The sequence below is a fragment of the Sebastes umbrosus genome, chromosome 3, assembly GCF_015220745.1.
Source record: "Sebastes umbrosus isolate fSebUmb1 chromosome 3, fSebUmb1.pri, whole genome shotgun sequence".
Lineage (NCBI taxonomy): Eukaryota > Metazoa > Chordata > Actinopteri > Perciformes > Sebastidae > Sebastes > Sebastes umbrosus.
Window position 1 is genome coordinate 17,544,842 of NC_051271.1, and position 17,361 is coordinate 17,562,202.

The window sequence follows — 17,361 nt, forward strand, 5'->3', positions numbered from 1 at the left end:
AAAATATTATTTAAAAGAAAAAACCCATATGAACTCACAGTGTTCTGTATGATGAACAGGAAAGATTTCCCTTCAAATACAGAAAACAAAGATTATTACCTTCAACAAGCTGTGCAAAGTGTACGTCACAAAATAAAGAGGAATCATCTTTTTACCTGGGGGAGAAATATGATGAGGTAAACCAGGAACAGCTGCAAATCCCTCTCATCAGGAGACTCAGTCAGGTGATCAAAGATTGTATTTATGATGACATCTTTCTCCAGAGACGTAGGAAGAATCAGCAGCAGCAGCTCTGCACTCTGAAGCGGAGTCAGGAGTTGTAGGACCTCCAGCTACATGGAAAGGAGGGAACCAATAAAGTTTACTGCTGCTGAAAATATAACAAGGTAATTCTAAATCCTTGATGTCAGCAGAAATCTTACAGGTTTGAACTGTGGGTTGAGCTGAAGCATCTCTTTGACGGACAAAAACCGTGAGAAGGGACCCAGATTCTCCATCAGCCACTCTGCACTGCCGTTGGAGACAGACACACAGCCGGGACCTGGACCAAGTCGTGAGGATAAAGAGATATCTGTAAATGCTAACATATTTTTCAACTTATTGTTTTTGAAAATAGTCACACACAACTCAAGAACCACTTACAACGGCTGTCAAAGCAACAATAATGCAATAATAACACGCAAATACGTGTTAACACCACTAATTTCTTCAATGCATTAACGCAACTTGCAATTTTTAGGTTGGAGAGGAGTCAGTTTTAAAGCTGGAGTGAAACTAGAAAAAACCTAAGGAATCCGTTTGTACCAACCATGTCATACTAGCTTGTCGAGAAGGAGGTTAAACAACGCTCCAAACTTAAATTTTGGTGAGGAAAAACTGTCATGGCCATTTTCAAAGGGGTCCCTTGACCTCTGACCTCAAGATATGTGAATGAAAATGGGTTCTATGGGTACCCACGAGTCTCCCCTTTACAGACACGCCCACTTCATGATAATCACATGCAGTTTGGGGCAAGTCATAGTCAAGTCAGCACACTGACACACTGACAGCTGTTGTTGCCTGTTGGGCTGCAGTTTAGCACGTTATGATTTGAGCATATTTCTTATGCTAAATGCAGTACCTGTGAGGGTATCATTGTTTAGTTTGTTAATTGATTTACAATAATAAATATGCATACATATTTGTCCACTCCTATGTTGACAAGAGTATTAAATACTTGACAAATCTCCCTTTAAGGTACATTTTGAACAGATAAAAAATGTGAGATTAATTTGCGATTAATTACAATTAAATATTTAAGTTGATTCACAGCCCTACCACCTACATAAAACAAAAATGGGAAAGGGAAACTAACATCTCTAAAAGACTGGTATGATATAATTTATGAAATTTCTATAATGGAAAGAATCACCTTCTCCACGAGGCTTCAGGAAACTAAATTTGACGAAATTTGGGAAAAGTAGAAAATGTATAATTCCCCAAAACGTCCTTCTTTTGTTTAAATTTGTGTATTTATTTTTTCTTCATCTCAAATGAAAAACACTTCATGTTACAATTTTGTGTTATATTTTGACTTTTTAAAAAGCTTTAAAAAAATTGGATCATTCTGTAAAAGTAAAGCAAAACTGTGTGAACTGCTGCTGTAATGTAATCCTAAATAATGGAAAAAGAAAAAAAAAGAAAATAGTCACACAGCGTTTTAGTCATTCAGATCGGGCAGCGAGTACCTGAGTGTGGCCGCGACAGGAAAGGGACGATGAAATCCTCGGCGACCACTACTTGTTGCCTTGTGGATATGTTGTCAAAATGGTGGATAAATTCCTGCAGTCTGAAAATAAAATCACGGACAGAGTGAGAAATATTTTTTATTAATTGAATGATAAAAATGGTCTAAAAATCATGACGTTGTCACTCTCATTACACACTAGAAAAAAAATGATAGATAGATGAAAAACATAAACGACGCTCTGCTCCTCATCACCAATGGGGCAAAATCAAAAAAGAATTGCCCTGAAAGTGACACCACCAGACCATGTTGTAACCTAAATCAAACAAATGGGCTGTATGGTGGCCATTTACATCTTAAAGGAATACGCCACCCACAAAAAATGTCCATTTGTATATCAATTACTCGCCCCGTGATACCTTGAATTCTTGAAGAAAACTTTAAAGGGACTGTTTAACTTTTTAAGTGTATAAATGTAGCGGGTCGGGACACATGCACGCTCGCATATGCACGTTCGCGTGTGGCCGCTGCCTCTCCTCCTCTGCCTGCTCGCCTTCACTCAGACAGCGCGCATTCTCGCGTACTCGCTCCACCTCTAGACGTGAACGCGCGCTCACTCCACACTGCAGAAGAGTTAGTTTAGCTCTGAGAATATGTAGTGAACGTACAGTGGACGTTTGTGCAGAAATAACTGCTGCAGCTCCTCCAGACCAACAGAGGTTTACCGTGTCTTGTGAAGTGACGGGGCTCCGCAGAGAGAAACCTTACCGTCTGGTTACCGACCGGGTGCCGGTGTCTTCCTGCTCACTCCGGCTGCGGGCGGAGAGAGCAGGGAGACACGCTGTGCTGAGGCCTGTGCTGAGGCAGGAAAAGCCAACGCTAGGATCAGATCTAAATCATGTTCATGGAGAGACCTTCGTCTGGCCAGCTAACATTACTGCCAAGCAGCTGAAATATAGAGTGATATTGTGGTTTTAGCTGACGTGTGTCGCCTCACTGTTTTGAGCGATGCTCGTTCAGGTATATTTAGAGCGAGCAAGTGCGAGCTCGACGCTGACTTTCGTTGAGTTCACGGCCACAGGTGTTAACAAGCATTTCTGAAAGTTACAAATAGTCCCTTTAACGAAGAATAACGAAGAATCAAAAAACTGAGAAAAGTCTTGATGAATTGAAGTAAATGGTGGCCGCGTTTAACAACAGCATAACTATATCATTTATCCGGTCAACTGCTGTGGAGACGCGTTGCGTTTGTTACTGATTCTCGAGGAAAGACCATCAAATAAAATATGTTTTCTAGCTGTGGGAATTTCTGTGCTTACGTACTTTTCCAATTTTGTAAGTACGCCATTTTCATGTGTGAAAATACATGAGGCCCCTGGTGTATTTAGTCTGTGTGCTTTCTCTCTTTCACTGAACTGAAACGGTGACATGAGTTGTGTGAGAGTTTGTAAACGGATGTTTTGGTATAGTTTTGCTGTTGTTAAACGTGGCCACGCCTTCGCCCAATGTCACCTTTCTCCGTTTTCTTCAAGATTTCAAGGTAACACGGGGTGAGTAAGTGATATACAAATGGTCATTTTGTGAGTGAAGTATTCCTTTAAGCCAAAAACAGCAAACTAGATACAAACAGGAAGTGTGAAATACAGTAAGTTGAATGCTTTAAATGCAAGAGGATCTGCAATGTAAGATTTAATCACTTACATTAGCTGGTATGAATGACAGCTGAGGTTCCTGCTGCTCAGACAGTGCAGGAACCTTACAGATGCAAACGGCAGGAACGCGCTCAGACGGCCGGAGAACCACTTCCTGATGACGCTGCCGTTCATCAGCTGCTCCTCAGTCAGCATCGACACTCTGATCTCTCCAATCACGTCCAAAACCGCAGACGCAGATGGACCAACCATGGACTGTAGGAGAGATCAACTGATTCAATCTTTATAGATTCTTTTAATTGGAGCAGGGTTATTATAGTAAACTAAAACGAAAATAAGCAGTGAAAAATAGTCAACTGAAACTAAATAAAAACTAAACTAAAACTAAACTGAAATTATATTGCCTGGTTAAAAAAATTAAAAAGCACGTGAATTTAGTCTTTTAGCTATAATACATCACTACAGAAAAAAAGGGAACGACGAGGGAACCAGAAGTGCTAACATGCGAACTCATTTCCAGGTTTTAGGACTCATTCCTGCACCACTCTATATAGCGTGAAGATTAAACATTAAACACTATGGTCATTCCTACACAGTTCTCCAACCATGTATTTTGCATGTATATGTAGCTCCATACTTCTGAGACATTACAGCTGGCCCTAACAAAACAAACTGAAATAAAATAAAATAAAAACTAATTGAAAGATCGAAACTATTATAACCTTGAATTAGAGCTTTTATTATATAGAGCTCAATCTTCTTTAAAGGTCCAATATTGTAAAAAGTGAGATTTTCATGTCTTTTACATTATAAAGCAGGTTAAAGTGCTATATAAATACTGTTAAACTATCAAAACGCTCAATATACGGAGAAATACGCACAGCCCGTATTCAGAAATTGTGCGTTTGAAACAAGCCGTTAGGATTTCTGTCCATTTGTGATGTCACAAATATACAATATACATAGATCATCACACGGTTTTAAACATAAACATTCTAAATGTGTCCCAGTTTATTTCCTGTTGCAGTGTACGCAAATAACATCAGCTGACAGGAAGTAAATATGGACCCAAGCTGTTGCCTAGCAAAGCAATTCTGTTGCAATTCCGTTGAAATGCACTAAACCAGAGCTTTTCAGACAGAGAGTAAATACAGGTATTTTCAGGCAGACCGTATGAGGAAAATAAAGTTGTTTTTTAAACATTACAGCATGTAAACATGTTTTAGTAGAAACATAAAATATAAATATGAACCTGATAATAAGCATGATATGGGACCTTTAAACTGATTTGCAGTTTTTGGGACTGTTACATTTGAATGCTTCACTTTAACAAGTCCTTAAGAGAAGTTGAGGATGTTCATCAGAGGGTTAAAAAGATACCGACCGTGTTAGCCAACATGTCCAGAGCCGGGTCCAAGATGGGGGACAGCTTCGTCAGCAGCAGCTTCCACAGCACCCTGGACTGCCTGCTGAAACTAGGCAGACTGCACTTCAGAAGAGACACCAGCTGATTGGCTGTGAAGTTCTCCAGCTGTATGTGTGACACAGGAAGTGGTCATTTATATTGCTGCACTATACTGTACATTATGTTATACTACATCAATACATCCTATATTATACTTTACTTTACATCCCACACTATATTATATTACACATACAGTATACTATTCTGGTGTACACTGTTATAGTTGGTATTACTCCTCTTCCTGAGATGGTATTGTAATAATATAATAGTTCAAGTACAACTCTGGTCATGGGCATGGGTCATGTATACTGCTGTATACTCAAATTGCTCTTTCATAGTTTCTACTTGTATTCTATTATTATTTTTTCTTATATTTCTAATTATTTATTTATATTATTTTTATGTCTGTCAATCGATTAAAATATTTAATCGCATGATTGTCTGTAGTTAATCGCAAATTAATCGCACATTTTTTATCTGTTCAAAATGTACCTTAAAGGGAGATTTGTCAAATATTTAATACTCTTATCAACATGGGAGTTGGCCAATATGCTTGCTTTATGCAAATATATGTATATTATTATTATTGGAAATCAATAAACAACACAAAACAATGACGAATATTGTCCAGAAACCCTCACAGGTACTGCATTTAGCATAAAAAATATGCTCAAATGATAACATGGCAAACTGCAGCCCAACAGGCAACAACAGCTGTCAGTGTGTCAGTGTGCTGACTTGACTATGACTTGCCCCAAACTGCATGTGATTATCATAAAGTGGGCATATCTGTAAAGGGGAGACTCGTGGGTACCCATAGAACCCATTTTCATTCACATATCTTGAGGTCAGAGGTCAAGGGACCCCTTTGAAATTTTTTTCTTTGCCAAAATCTAGCGTAACTGTGTAGCGTTATTTTCCCCCTTCATGACAAGCTAGTATGACATTCTTTATACTCTATCTTTAAAACTGAGCTGCTACAGCCTAAAATGCAAGTTTGATAATGTGTTAAAGAAATGAGTGGCATTAAAACTAATTTGCGTTGTTATCACATTAACTTTCACCGCCCTAATTATTTATTTTTTTTACCTTTCTATATATATATATGTTCTTATTTCTGCCTTTGTGCTGCTGCAACACCTGAAATCTTATCTTCTTTAGTGATTAAGCCAAACAGGCAGCATGTTGCATAGAAGCTATTCTCAGAAATAAACCCTTGTGTTTCAAATTTGACTTTGCCTCTTTTCATTAGTCACCTGTGCACATGCATACGTCTCCAGGGGAATATTGCAGGGAACCTCCATAGATGTGTTCAAGTGAGAGTGCAGGTCAGAGCTGTGAATACATGTAAAAAAGGCAAATATGTACATGTCAGTAAAGAGACCACTGAAACAGATATTTGTAATTTTGGATACGAATCATTACAAATGGGATACCTGTTAACTCCTCTGCAGATGTTAGTACCTGTCAAAGAGCAGAGAAAAACTCACATGATTTTAGCACTGAAAGGACTTACAGTGATGTAATGAGTAATAAAATACGATCTCTTACCATTGGACTGGATTACTGGGCACTGTGAATGACAAATTGAATACATTTGAAAGAACATTACAATAATTCATCAGAAAAGTCTAAACATGAAAATATATTTATTGGAAATATAAGTTGAGCAAATTTAAAGAAATCTCACCGCGAAGTTTTTTGGCACGCACTCTGTACAAATCAAAACATATGAAGTCAGCTATTATGTGCACACGATAACACTTATAATACACATGTGATCTCAAAAATAAAAATATCACTTTGTTTAAGGTTAACCTGTATGTTTGTGTGTGTGTGTGTGTGTGTGTGTGTGTGTGTGTGTGTGTGTGTGTGTGCGGGTGTGTGCGTGTGTGTGTGTGTGTGTGTGTGTGTGTGTGTGAGAGAGAGAGAAAGAGACTGACCATCTGGCACCAAGTTTCTCAGTTGGTCTATGTAACCCCAGATGACTGCTTCCACGTTTTGTGGCAGAAGTGGTATGGCTCCGTACAATCTCTCAAAACTGACACAGAAATGAAGAAAAAACATGAAACATAAAGCATATAGAGAGGCCACATACACCAACCATGGATTCACGTTTGTTTTATATATTAAGATATCATACAATGTCAGTATCTCCACTTTAAAACTGTCCTATGTTAAGAAGCGGAGGGGTGTTCTATCGCCCTGAAGGGATTTATTTCACAACAATGGCCCGCTAGCTGTACATTATCTCACTTATTACACAGCTACTTACTTAAGAAATCAATAGTTTGACACAAAAATGATCTGACATCAGAATTACGCCTCTAGCAACGGTCTGCTCTCTAGCGTTGCTAGCATCAGAGCACCTTTGTTTCATTATTACTCCCAAATGAACCAGTTTAACAGGCCCTTTCACAGCAGATATTTTGAAATGTCATTTCCAGGTAAACACAGGTGTAATTAATAACATTAATTATGGCCCTGTTCCATTAAGGTGGGCCAGGAATGGAATGAAAATAGGTCTGATTGAAGTCGTGGCGTGGCGTTCCTGTAAAGCATGACAGTAACATCCACTACTTTAATTAAGTCATGTGTTACGGGAACACTCACTTCTTCTTCCTCTCTACTTTCTCAATGCACGGCTGATTCTGTTATTAGCCTACCTTACGTACTTCATCGTAAAGACACAGAAAAGACAGCAGACAACAGTAAACCTAAATGAGCTTTAATCATATGTTATGACACGATCAATAGCTATCTTGTGGAGGCTATGTACATGTGGGTGTTCACGGTGGCAGTTCAAGCACACATATTTGGATATTGTGAATTTCTGCAAAGCCACCTCGCCTTCGGCAAAAAGTGCAGCCCTACCCGAGATTGTCTCCAGTATCCGAGGCAGCTCCTTCCTTTTGAAATTGTGCTATGTAGCTAGAAAAGTGAAATAACATTTCGCTAGCAGCATTATTATATTATTAGCATCACTGGACTCGATGTTGAATTGCTTGCTAGAATCTAGCCAGCTAGCTAGCTTTGTTAAGATCGAATTGGTACAAATTACCTATGTTAATGTAACACTAAGCAAATAGTTAGCTATAGTTTGTCCCATGTTTCATCAAAGTCATGTATAATGGTAAAATGGTTTAACATTTTGACAAAAAGTGAGTTAAATCGTACTTAGAACTGAATGCATAATCACTGATTTGACTGACACGAAAAGGACAATAAAGTTACAGAGCAAACAAAAGTCAGTTGCTACTGGGTGTTCCTGTTCTACATAAACCAATGATCTATGTGGGCGTTCATTCCTCAAGGGGGTTCTTGTCAAGCCACCCAAGAAGTGCGCCGGTCTTTTATCCCAATTTGCGTAGTGGCCAAACGGTGGTACTACAACTTCTGTGCCCGTCACGTGATGCCATTGGGCCCAAAAATACTTTTTCCCATAGATTTACATTGGGAAAGAGATGTCTGTAACTCAGCGGATAATTTTTTTTTTAGGTAAATCAACTTCCCAGTATGAACACTTGAATAGCCCTTATTTAAATCATTAGGTTCTAAAAGTCGCAAAACGCATTAATAGCTGAATCCAGAGTTATTTTCCTTACTCCGTTCATGTGAATGAGACCCAGACCAAGGCTGCAGCGAGGGCTGGGAAGCGGAGTTAGCAAGCCGTGACAACAGCGTGACATTTTTGACCACATGACTGAGCCACGTGACCAAGCGGACACTACTGCGCCTGCGCCATGGGCCCAATGGATGCGGAAGATCGGCGGAAGATCCGTGTACTTTTCCAGACGGAAGTCAATTAATTTTGGCGTCATGCGCCACTGAGCAACTCTCATAGGAATGAACGGTGCCCTCCCTCCAACGCTGTATCCAGTTCTCTTAATACATTCATGGTGTTTACACTGCAATTACATGTCAAAATGGCTGCTGTGAAAAGGGCTTATTAGCGCCATGCAATGCAACGCAGCAATTAGAGATATTAGTTATTAGTTATTATCCACCTGTATTTGACACGTCAGAATGTCTGCTGTGAAAAAGGTCTAATGTAAAAATAATAACAAAATAAAATTTGGCTAGAACTAATGGTGGTCAGTTATAAAAGCATCTGAAAGTACTCACATTTGTTGGTAGACCTCACAGGATACATTGGCCTGACAAATTGAATATTATACAATTAATCATCCAGTTCAGTTAAAAGTTTCTCCAAAAGCTTTAAAGTTATGTATAATTACAAAACCATTACCCCATAGATGGAATAGCGCAGGTAGCTCAGGACCTCTAGAAGTTTCCCGTCTTCAGGGTTCTCCAACAGGAAGTCAAATACTCGGTCGATAACAACGTCTTTCTCAGGTGGAGTAGGAAGAGGCAACAGCAGCAACTGTGCTATTTGTCTTGGAGACAAGAGGTGAAGAACCTCCAGCTGGACGAGAGACAAAAGAGGAGAAAGGATTACAAATAAAGTAAAGGCTTCAGATAAGTGAGTTTGAGTCAGTGTTTTCCAGACTTACTCCAGAGAAGCTTGGGTTGAGTTTGTAGAAGTCAGTGATGGAAGGGACTTTTGAATAGACACCAAAGTTTTTGATCAGCCACTCTGCGCTGTTATTGGCTGAGGAGACACACTGGGGGTCTGAAACATACATGCAAAAATGAATGTATATTTATTAAAGGTGCTATTAATAATATTGATAACATTCAGCCACTAGATGTCGCTTTCTCCCTCCTCGGTTCCATTGCATTTACTTCACAACAAGTCATTGCCAGGCACTTACCGTCAATCTCAGCCATTTATTCATTTCTTGCCACACTAACTGACGACACAGAGATACCACGTGATACCAACGCCATTTTACTATTGGCTCACAAGCCTTGTTAGAAGTTGGAACTAAAATATTTTAGATTCTGGTGATTATTTTGAAAAAGACTCAGTTATTTTGCTTTTCTGTGGTTCTTTTGCACCATTTTAAAGGCTGCTTCTTCTGCTAAGACTTTACTTACCAGAGTCGTTGTGATGCAGCAGGAAGGGATAGATGAAGTGCTTATAGATGTCATAATTAGGATAGGTATAACGCTCATATTTGCTGAATGCTGCCACACTGCACATATTGAAAAAGAAAAGAAAGAAACAACATTTATTACACCATACTGTGTATGTGTGTGTGTGTGTGAGTGTGTCCTCACACCTGTGAACTCACATGGTTTGGAAAACTGGGCAGGAGAAGTTCTTGGTGCTGAGGCAGGACAGGAGGTCCGTGGGTACGTTGGGCAGGAGGGGCACCAGTTTGATCTGAAACCAGAGCTCGATGTAGTTCGGGTCCTCCAGGTGTTCCTGGGTCAGAGACGGAGGGTCCGCCTCGCCAAAGATCTGCTGAAAGTCGGACGCCAACTCTTTGAAGTTCTACAGGAGGAAAAGGAAGCACTGATTTTAATTTAAACTGTTGCAACAGACAAACGTAAATTAATTTCATAAACATGAGTTTTATGGTGGAGATTCTGTAAATCTGTAATTATCTATGAATGCTAAAAGCACTATGTATGGTGGTTTGTAACATTCAGCTTTAAAAACCTGATTATAAACTCTGATTGAAAGGTTTGTTTCCATCAGTAATGTCTGTATTAGGGCTGTCAAACTTAACGTGATAATAACGCGTTAATGCAGATTTGTTTTAACGCCACTAATTTCTTTAATGCATTTATGTAACTTGAGATTTGTAGAAGATACTGGTATCATATGAAACTAAAGGAATCCATGTTATACTAGCTTGTTGCGAAGGAGGCTAAATAACGCTACGAAGTTACGCTAAATTCTGACGAGGAAAAACTGGAACGGCCAAGGGGATCCTTTGACTTCTGACCTCAAGATATGTGAATGAAAATGGGTTGTATGGGTACCCACGAGTCTCCCCTTTACAGACATGCCCACTTTATGATAATCACATGCAGTTTGGGACAAGTCATAGTCAAGTCAGCACACTGACACACTGACAGCTGTTGTTGCCTGTTGGGCTGCAGTTTACCATGTTTTGATTTGAGCATATTTCTATGCTAAATGCAGTACCTGTGAGGGTTTCTGGACAATATTTATAATTGTTTTGTGTTGTTAATTGATTTCCAGTAATAAATATATACATACATATGCATAAAGCAAGCATATTGCCCACTCCCATGTTGATAAGAGTATTGAATACTTGACAAATCTCCCATTAAGATACATTTTGAACAGATACAAAATTTGTGATTAATTTGCGATTAATCGTGATTAACTATGGACAATCATGCGATTAATCATGATTAAATATTCTAATCAATTGACAGCCCTAGTCTGTAAACATGAGTTGAAACAGGCTCATAATCTAATTTATGATCCCCTGAGAAAATTGTATTATTTAATATTTCAATAAAAGTGAAAACAATGAAAGCATTAGAGTGTTTTTTTAGGTTGATATACTCACCGCTGTGGACAACTCTTTAATCAGTAAGTTCAGACGTTCTGTCAGCTCCGCAATCAATCTCATGACCGTCTCCTCGGACATTGTCAGATTGCTACGAGCAGCACAATGCAAAATATTGGCCACATTTGCCACCGCATCAGTAAGCTGGTAGGACGAAAAAAAGATAGGAATACAAGAGGCTCTTTAAGATGACTTTTCAAGCTGACGTTTGACAACAAGGAAATGTTGAGGAAGTGTAAATACAAATTCTAAACATTCAAACTTAATTATATAAAACATTAAAGAATAAAATGAAGCCTCACCCCGCAAGGGCTATTGTCAAGAGTGATGCTACAGACATCCTGGATTTCAGAAGTTTCATTGCCCATAATACCATGATCCAGATGGCTGCACACAAACAAGACACAAAAGCACATTCAATAGGCATTATAACATACCATCTTACAACACAGAAACATATCGACTGTCCTGGGGTGGATTGAGGCAGAAGAACTTCACAACAAGCTGATGAACCCACACGGTTAATGCTAGAATGGATGGTCCCGAGGGACGAATATTCAGGGTTAGGATTGCCTAGCTCATCCATTCTAGCATCAATCAACCCACAACCTTGACACATTTTCTCTTTATGGAGGAAGAGTCCTAAAACCCAGAAATGAGTTAGCATTTTAGTAATTCCGATTTCCTCATCCAGAAGTCAATGGGTTTTGAGTTACTTGCCTGAAATAAAGTCTGTGGTTAACACAAACTTAAGAGATTTTAACATTTTGCTCTGCGATATAAAATACGTCAGTAAATTTAATGAATTTTGAAGCCTTTATGTGTCTTAAAAAAGGCGGTTGCTAACAAGTGGCTAAATGAGACTACTAAACGTCATCATGCCGACTTTACAGCCTCGTTGTGTATACTCGCGCTCATGCAGTCGTGGTGTAGTTTGTTTATAGCCTAACTTTAGCTTTTTACTTCTGCCGATTGCATTCACACTTCAAAAATCATCAAAGTGGTGTTCAGTTTTGGAGATTATCTTATGGAACAAAACCTGTAAGTATCAAATCTTGCGGGTTGGCCTATAAAAATATGTCAACCATGCACCACTCTATTTACTCTCCTTTTAACTTTGTTTTGGTCTCCCCCACCTCCTTGAGAAAAATATCCGTGTCTTTAGCTACTAGATGCTTCACTTTCTTCTCTAGCTAGGCGCAAATTTTTGTTTTTGTGCAGTTTGGTGCTCGGCTGGAAAACAGCCGCTGCTGGAGACTTAACAGTAAAACTGAAACAATGAGCTAAAAGAGGCTAAAAAACTACAGCTACAGTTATATGATAAGCTAACTACTGCATTGCATTGCATTGCATTACATAACATTGCATTGCATTGCTGTAATTTTGTTTCCCACTTATTTCTATCTTTACTGACACATGTAAAAAATAATATATGTAAAAAAATGAATGAATAGGCCTACTCAGGGATGAAGAATACTATTTCCAACATGTTAACAAGCGTCTTTTTACACATTTAAAAGACATGAAGCAACATTAGGATTCATTTGGAGTCACCTGTCAAATCTAAAACTAATTTTATCATTTTAGCTCTGTTTTGGTCTCCACCAACTCTTGAGAAAAAATATCAGGGTCTTTAGATGCTAGATGTTGCAGTTTCTTCACTAGCTTGTTGCTAACTTTTGTGCAGTTTGGTAGCATACCGTGGGTTTATCAGAGCTTTTTTTGTTGCTGAAAACAGCTGTCTGCTGCTTCTGGAGACACCACAACTGAAAGAATAAGCTAAAAGAGGCTAAAAACAACAGCTACAGTTTGATGATAAGCTATTTACTGCATCGCATTGCGGTAATTTTGTTTCCGACTTATTTCTATCTTTATTGACACACACTAAATAAAAAAAATAATATTAGGAAGAAATAAATGAATACTCAGGGAGGAAGAGTACTAATCTAAAATGTTAGCTCGACTTACAACACTTGGTAGAAAGCCAGTGTGATGTTTGGATGCATCAGGGCCTCGTTTGGAAGGAATCTCCGTAACACCGGCGTCACGACATGCTCATACCAATCCTCCACATTTGTCACATCAAACTTCGGTCCCTCTGGAACTGTAGATATATTTTTTGGCTGTATCGCGTCTGCCAGCTCAGCCAGTCCCCAGTTGATCAGGAACTGTGCCAGAGTGGTGCTTCTTATTTCTGACACATCCCTCTGGAGAAACACAACAGGTCAGGAGGAGTCATTTCACTTGGCTGGTGCATTCATCCGCATGTCGATTTATATATGTGTATGTGTGTGAGAGCTTGTACCTCTTTTGTGAAGGACACAAAGTCATGAACGAGGCGCCCAACGGGTTTGAAAACCGACATGAAGTCATTAACAACCTGTATGTGTGACAAAAGAGGAGATGAGTCTAAAATGAGATGCAAGACTGGAAATTCTTGGCTTCTTAAACTTGTAGTTTCCCCCATAGAGGCCCACAGTATTTCTGGATAAATAAAATATAAGTTTCTTTAAAGGAGCAGTGTGTTGGATTTAGTGGCATCTAGCAGTGAGGTTGCAGATTGCAACCAACTGAATACCCCTCCGCTCACTCCTCCCTTTCACAAGCGTGTCTGAGAACTATGCTTTCCTTCAGGTAACGTAAAAACATGAAAGGCTCTCTCTAGAGTCTGTGTTTGGTTTGTCCGTTCTGGGCTACTGTAGAAACATGGCGGACTCTGTGGGGACCCGCTCCCTATGTAGATATGAAGGACTCACTTAAGCTAACGAAAACACAACGATTCTTAGTTTCAGGTGATTAAACATGAATGAAATCATAGTTATGAATATTATATTCCATTTCTGCTAATAGATCCCACTACATCCTACACACTGTTCCTTTAAATCTGCATTAATTCATTTTTTGGCCATTTTGGGGGCAGCAAAATAATGGAAACACAACACTGACATTTTATCACCATATAAAGTTGATCCAAAAGTTGCCAAAAATGTCAGGCATTATTGGGATATATAATATTACCATATGATGTACAGGCAATTGTGTAGCCATAAAAAATCACAGTATTTTGGATTTGATTTCAAATTATTACAGTATTTCAAACCATAGTAGTATTTCTATATTAACAATGAAACGACTGTGTGTGATGTCAAAGTGGTCACTTGTGTGATGAACCCAAGTCAAAGTGGACCCAAAAGTATCTTTTGACTTAGCAAAAGATACGGAGCAAGATTAGCATTAATTTGGAGACATGTTTCTATCTACCTGGTGCATGTAAATCCAATATTCACTCTCTGTTTTGGTCTCCACCAAATCTCAGGAAAAAATCTGTCTCTTTAGCTGCTAAATGCTAAAAGCAATAGTTGAGCACTTGTATGAATTAAGCTAACAAGATATAACGTGTTAATTAGTGAACTAAAGCCTACCAGTAATGTTTCCAGCCATAAAACCAAAAGGAGTTAAAAAAAACCCATGTTAAATCACTCCGTAGAGCTAAGAAGAACTGCAGACTTGGTGATTCTCTGTGGGTTCATCACACAAGTGACCACTTTGACATCACACACAGTTGTTTCATTGTTAATATAGAAATACTACTATGGTTAGGAATACTGTAATAATTTGAAATCAAACCCAAAATACTGTGCTTTTTTTATGGCTACACCATTGCCTGTACATCATATGGTAATATTATATATCCCAATAATGCCTGACATTTTTGGCAACTTTTGGATTTCCCCTTGAAGTTTGAAAAGATCTCAAAGATTTGAACAAAACAAATAATAATTTCAGATTCAGACACTTGATAGGTGATTTAGCATTAAAGACCTGGCAGTATCCATACACCCATGCTACATTACAGTACCGTTCTGAGGTTGTCCTGATGGGACGGTGGTTGGTATGTAATGCTATATGTGGGATATGGAGAGTAGGTAGGGTATCCATAGCTCGTCCAGTTGTAGTCACCACCATTGGTCCAGTTGTAGCCACCACCATAGCTCGTCGAGTTGTAGCCACCACCATAGCTCGTCCAGTTGTAGCCACCACCATTGGTCCAGTTGTAGCCACCACCATAGCTCGTCCAGTTGTAGCCACTACCATGGCTCGTCCAGTTGTAGCCACCACTCGGGGTCGTCCAGTTGTAGCCACCACTCGGGGTCGTCCAGTTGTGGCCACCACCATGGGTCGTCCAGTTGTGGCCACCACCATGGGTCGTATAGTTGTGGCCACCACTTGGAGTCGTCCAGTTGTAGCCCCCTCCAGGGGTTGTCCAGGGGTGACCACCTCCAGGGCTGCCTGTGGGGGGAGGGCCAGGGCCCCCTGTCATCAAACTGTGAAAGACCAGGCTTAGGGCGCCGTTATCTAAACTTGCGACCTCAGGCCTCAGCAGCAGCTCGGCCTTCTGCACTGGAGACAGCAGGTGAAGAACCTCCAACTGTGGGGGAGAAAAAAAACAAGGGAGGAGAGAGGAAGAGATAAGATGTAGAGGTAGAGGTAGAAGTGTGACAAACTTACAGTAGTCCTCCACTGTATCTCTCCCCACTCAATCACTGTGAGGTTGACTGGTGTTGTAAATCCAATAAATCTTGAGGGAAAACTCAAGTGAACTCACTCCACTGAAGACCATGTTGAGTGTTGAAAAGTCCTTCAACCGGGCCATGGCTCTGAAGGCACCAAAATTCTTCATCAACCACTCCTCACTGCTCTCATGTCGGCTCACACAACCTGTATAGAGTTCACACACAATGAGTCAACACGTACACAAATATAGAAGAGATAAACAAGCTTAACAAATCTAAAAATATGAACGTGTCAGTTACTAACTATAGTTAATTGCGATGACTCGCATTAATATTTAATCACATGATTGGCCATAGTTAATTGCGATTACTCGCAATTAACTATGGCCAATCATGTGATTAAATATTTTAATCAATTGACAGCCCTAGTTGGAACTATTACAAAAATAACAAATTCTGTGAAATGTGCAGCATTAGTAGAGGTTTGTGCTATCTAAGTCATTTCCAGTTCATCATAAAGTTGAATTAAACACATAAGAGCTTTACCAGCTACTCTGTCTCCAGACAGAAAGGGGTACATAAAGAATGTGTAGATCCACTTTTGTCTGACAGGATTCATCTCAGAATAATGGTGGCTGAGCTCCCTCACCCTGCAAGAAGAGATAGGAAGGTGAGATACGTTAATGTAACAAAGGTAACAGAGACACGCAGGTAGACAGAGACTCAGACGTACACAGTCTGGTAGGTGGAGCAGCTGAAGTTCTTGGTACTGAGGCAGGCCAGGAAATGCTTGGTGATAGATTTCAGCAGCGGTTTTATCTTGACCTCCATCCACATCTGGACCAGGGCTTCGTTCTGGAGGGGGTCTGCTCTTGGGTTAAATGCCAGCTCCCCCTGAAGGCTGAGAAATGGCACTCCTTCCATGCTGGACCTCTGTGGTTGTGATGATAGAGGGGTGTAAAAGAAAAAAATCAAGAGGTGGGATGAGGAAGGGGTGGACAGACAGTCTGTTTTATTTACATAATGTGGGTGAATATGTTTCCCTGAAAAGCTAATAATTAGGGCTGTCAAAGTTAACGCGATAATAACGCGTTAACGCAAATTTGTTTTAACGCCACTAATTTCTTTAACGCATTAACGTAGTTTTTTGATTGTATCATATGAAACTAGAAAACCTCTAAAAATCCATTGGTACCAACCATGTCATACTAGCTTGTCCCAAAGAAGGCTAAATAAGGCTACGATGTTACGCTACATTTTCGGTGAGGAAAAACTGTCATGGCCATTTTCAAAGGGGTCCCTTGACCTCTGACCTCAAGATATATGAATGAAAATGTGTTCTATGGGTACCCACGGGTCTCCCCTTTTTACAGACATGCCCACTTTATGATAATCACATGCAGTTTGGGGCAAGTCATAGTCAAATCAGTACACTGACACACTGACAGCTGTTGTTGCCTGTTGGGCTGCAGTTTGCCATGTTATGATTTGAGCATATTTTTTATGCTAAATGCAGTACCTGTGAGGGTTTCTGGATAATATTTGTCAT

At 39.6% G+C, this 17,361-nt stretch overlaps 1 protein-coding gene across 1 annotated transcript in view; it reads right to left on the minus strand.

Moving 5' to 3' along the window:
• LOC119485383 overlaps window positions 1-17,361 on the minus strand; it is a 43,939-nt gene that overhangs the window by 18,896 nt on the left and 7,682 nt on the right. Inside the window, exons 6-29 of the mRNA XM_037764958.1 lie at window positions 16,546-16,745; window positions 16,359-16,462; window positions 15,905-16,017; window positions 15,158-15,727; window positions 13,604-13,678; window positions 13,267-13,505; window positions 11,601-11,685; window positions 11,299-11,442; window positions 10,042-10,244; window positions 9,845-9,942; window positions 9,358-9,476; window positions 9,093-9,269; window positions 8,969-9,000; window positions 6,787-6,884; window positions 6,534-6,556; window positions 6,395-6,416; window positions 6,280-6,307; window positions 6,100-6,178; window positions 4,763-4,909; window positions 3,428-3,633; window positions 1,728-1,828; window positions 423-541; window positions 156-332; window positions 39-70 (exon numbers count right to left, since the gene is read on the minus strand). Coding sequence (XP_037620886.1) covers window positions 39-70; window positions 156-332; window positions 423-541; window positions 1,728-1,828; window positions 3,428-3,633; window positions 4,763-4,909; window positions 6,100-6,178; window positions 6,280-6,307; window positions 6,395-6,416; window positions 6,534-6,556; window positions 6,787-6,884; window positions 8,969-9,000; window positions 9,093-9,269; window positions 9,358-9,476; window positions 9,845-9,942; window positions 10,042-10,244; window positions 11,299-11,442; window positions 11,601-11,685; window positions 13,267-13,505; window positions 13,604-13,678; window positions 15,158-15,727; window positions 15,905-16,017; window positions 16,359-16,462; window positions 16,546-16,745 — 3,191 coding nt within the window. The remainder of the gene's footprint in view (window positions 1-38; window positions 71-155; window positions 333-422; window positions 542-1,727; window positions 1,829-3,427; window positions 3,634-4,762; window positions 4,910-6,099; window positions 6,179-6,279; window positions 6,308-6,394; window positions 6,417-6,533; window positions 6,557-6,786; window positions 6,885-8,968; window positions 9,001-9,092; window positions 9,270-9,357; window positions 9,477-9,844; window positions 9,943-10,041; window positions 10,245-11,298; window positions 11,443-11,600; window positions 11,686-13,266; window positions 13,506-13,603; window positions 13,679-15,157; window positions 15,728-15,904; window positions 16,018-16,358; window positions 16,463-16,545; window positions 16,746-17,361) is intronic.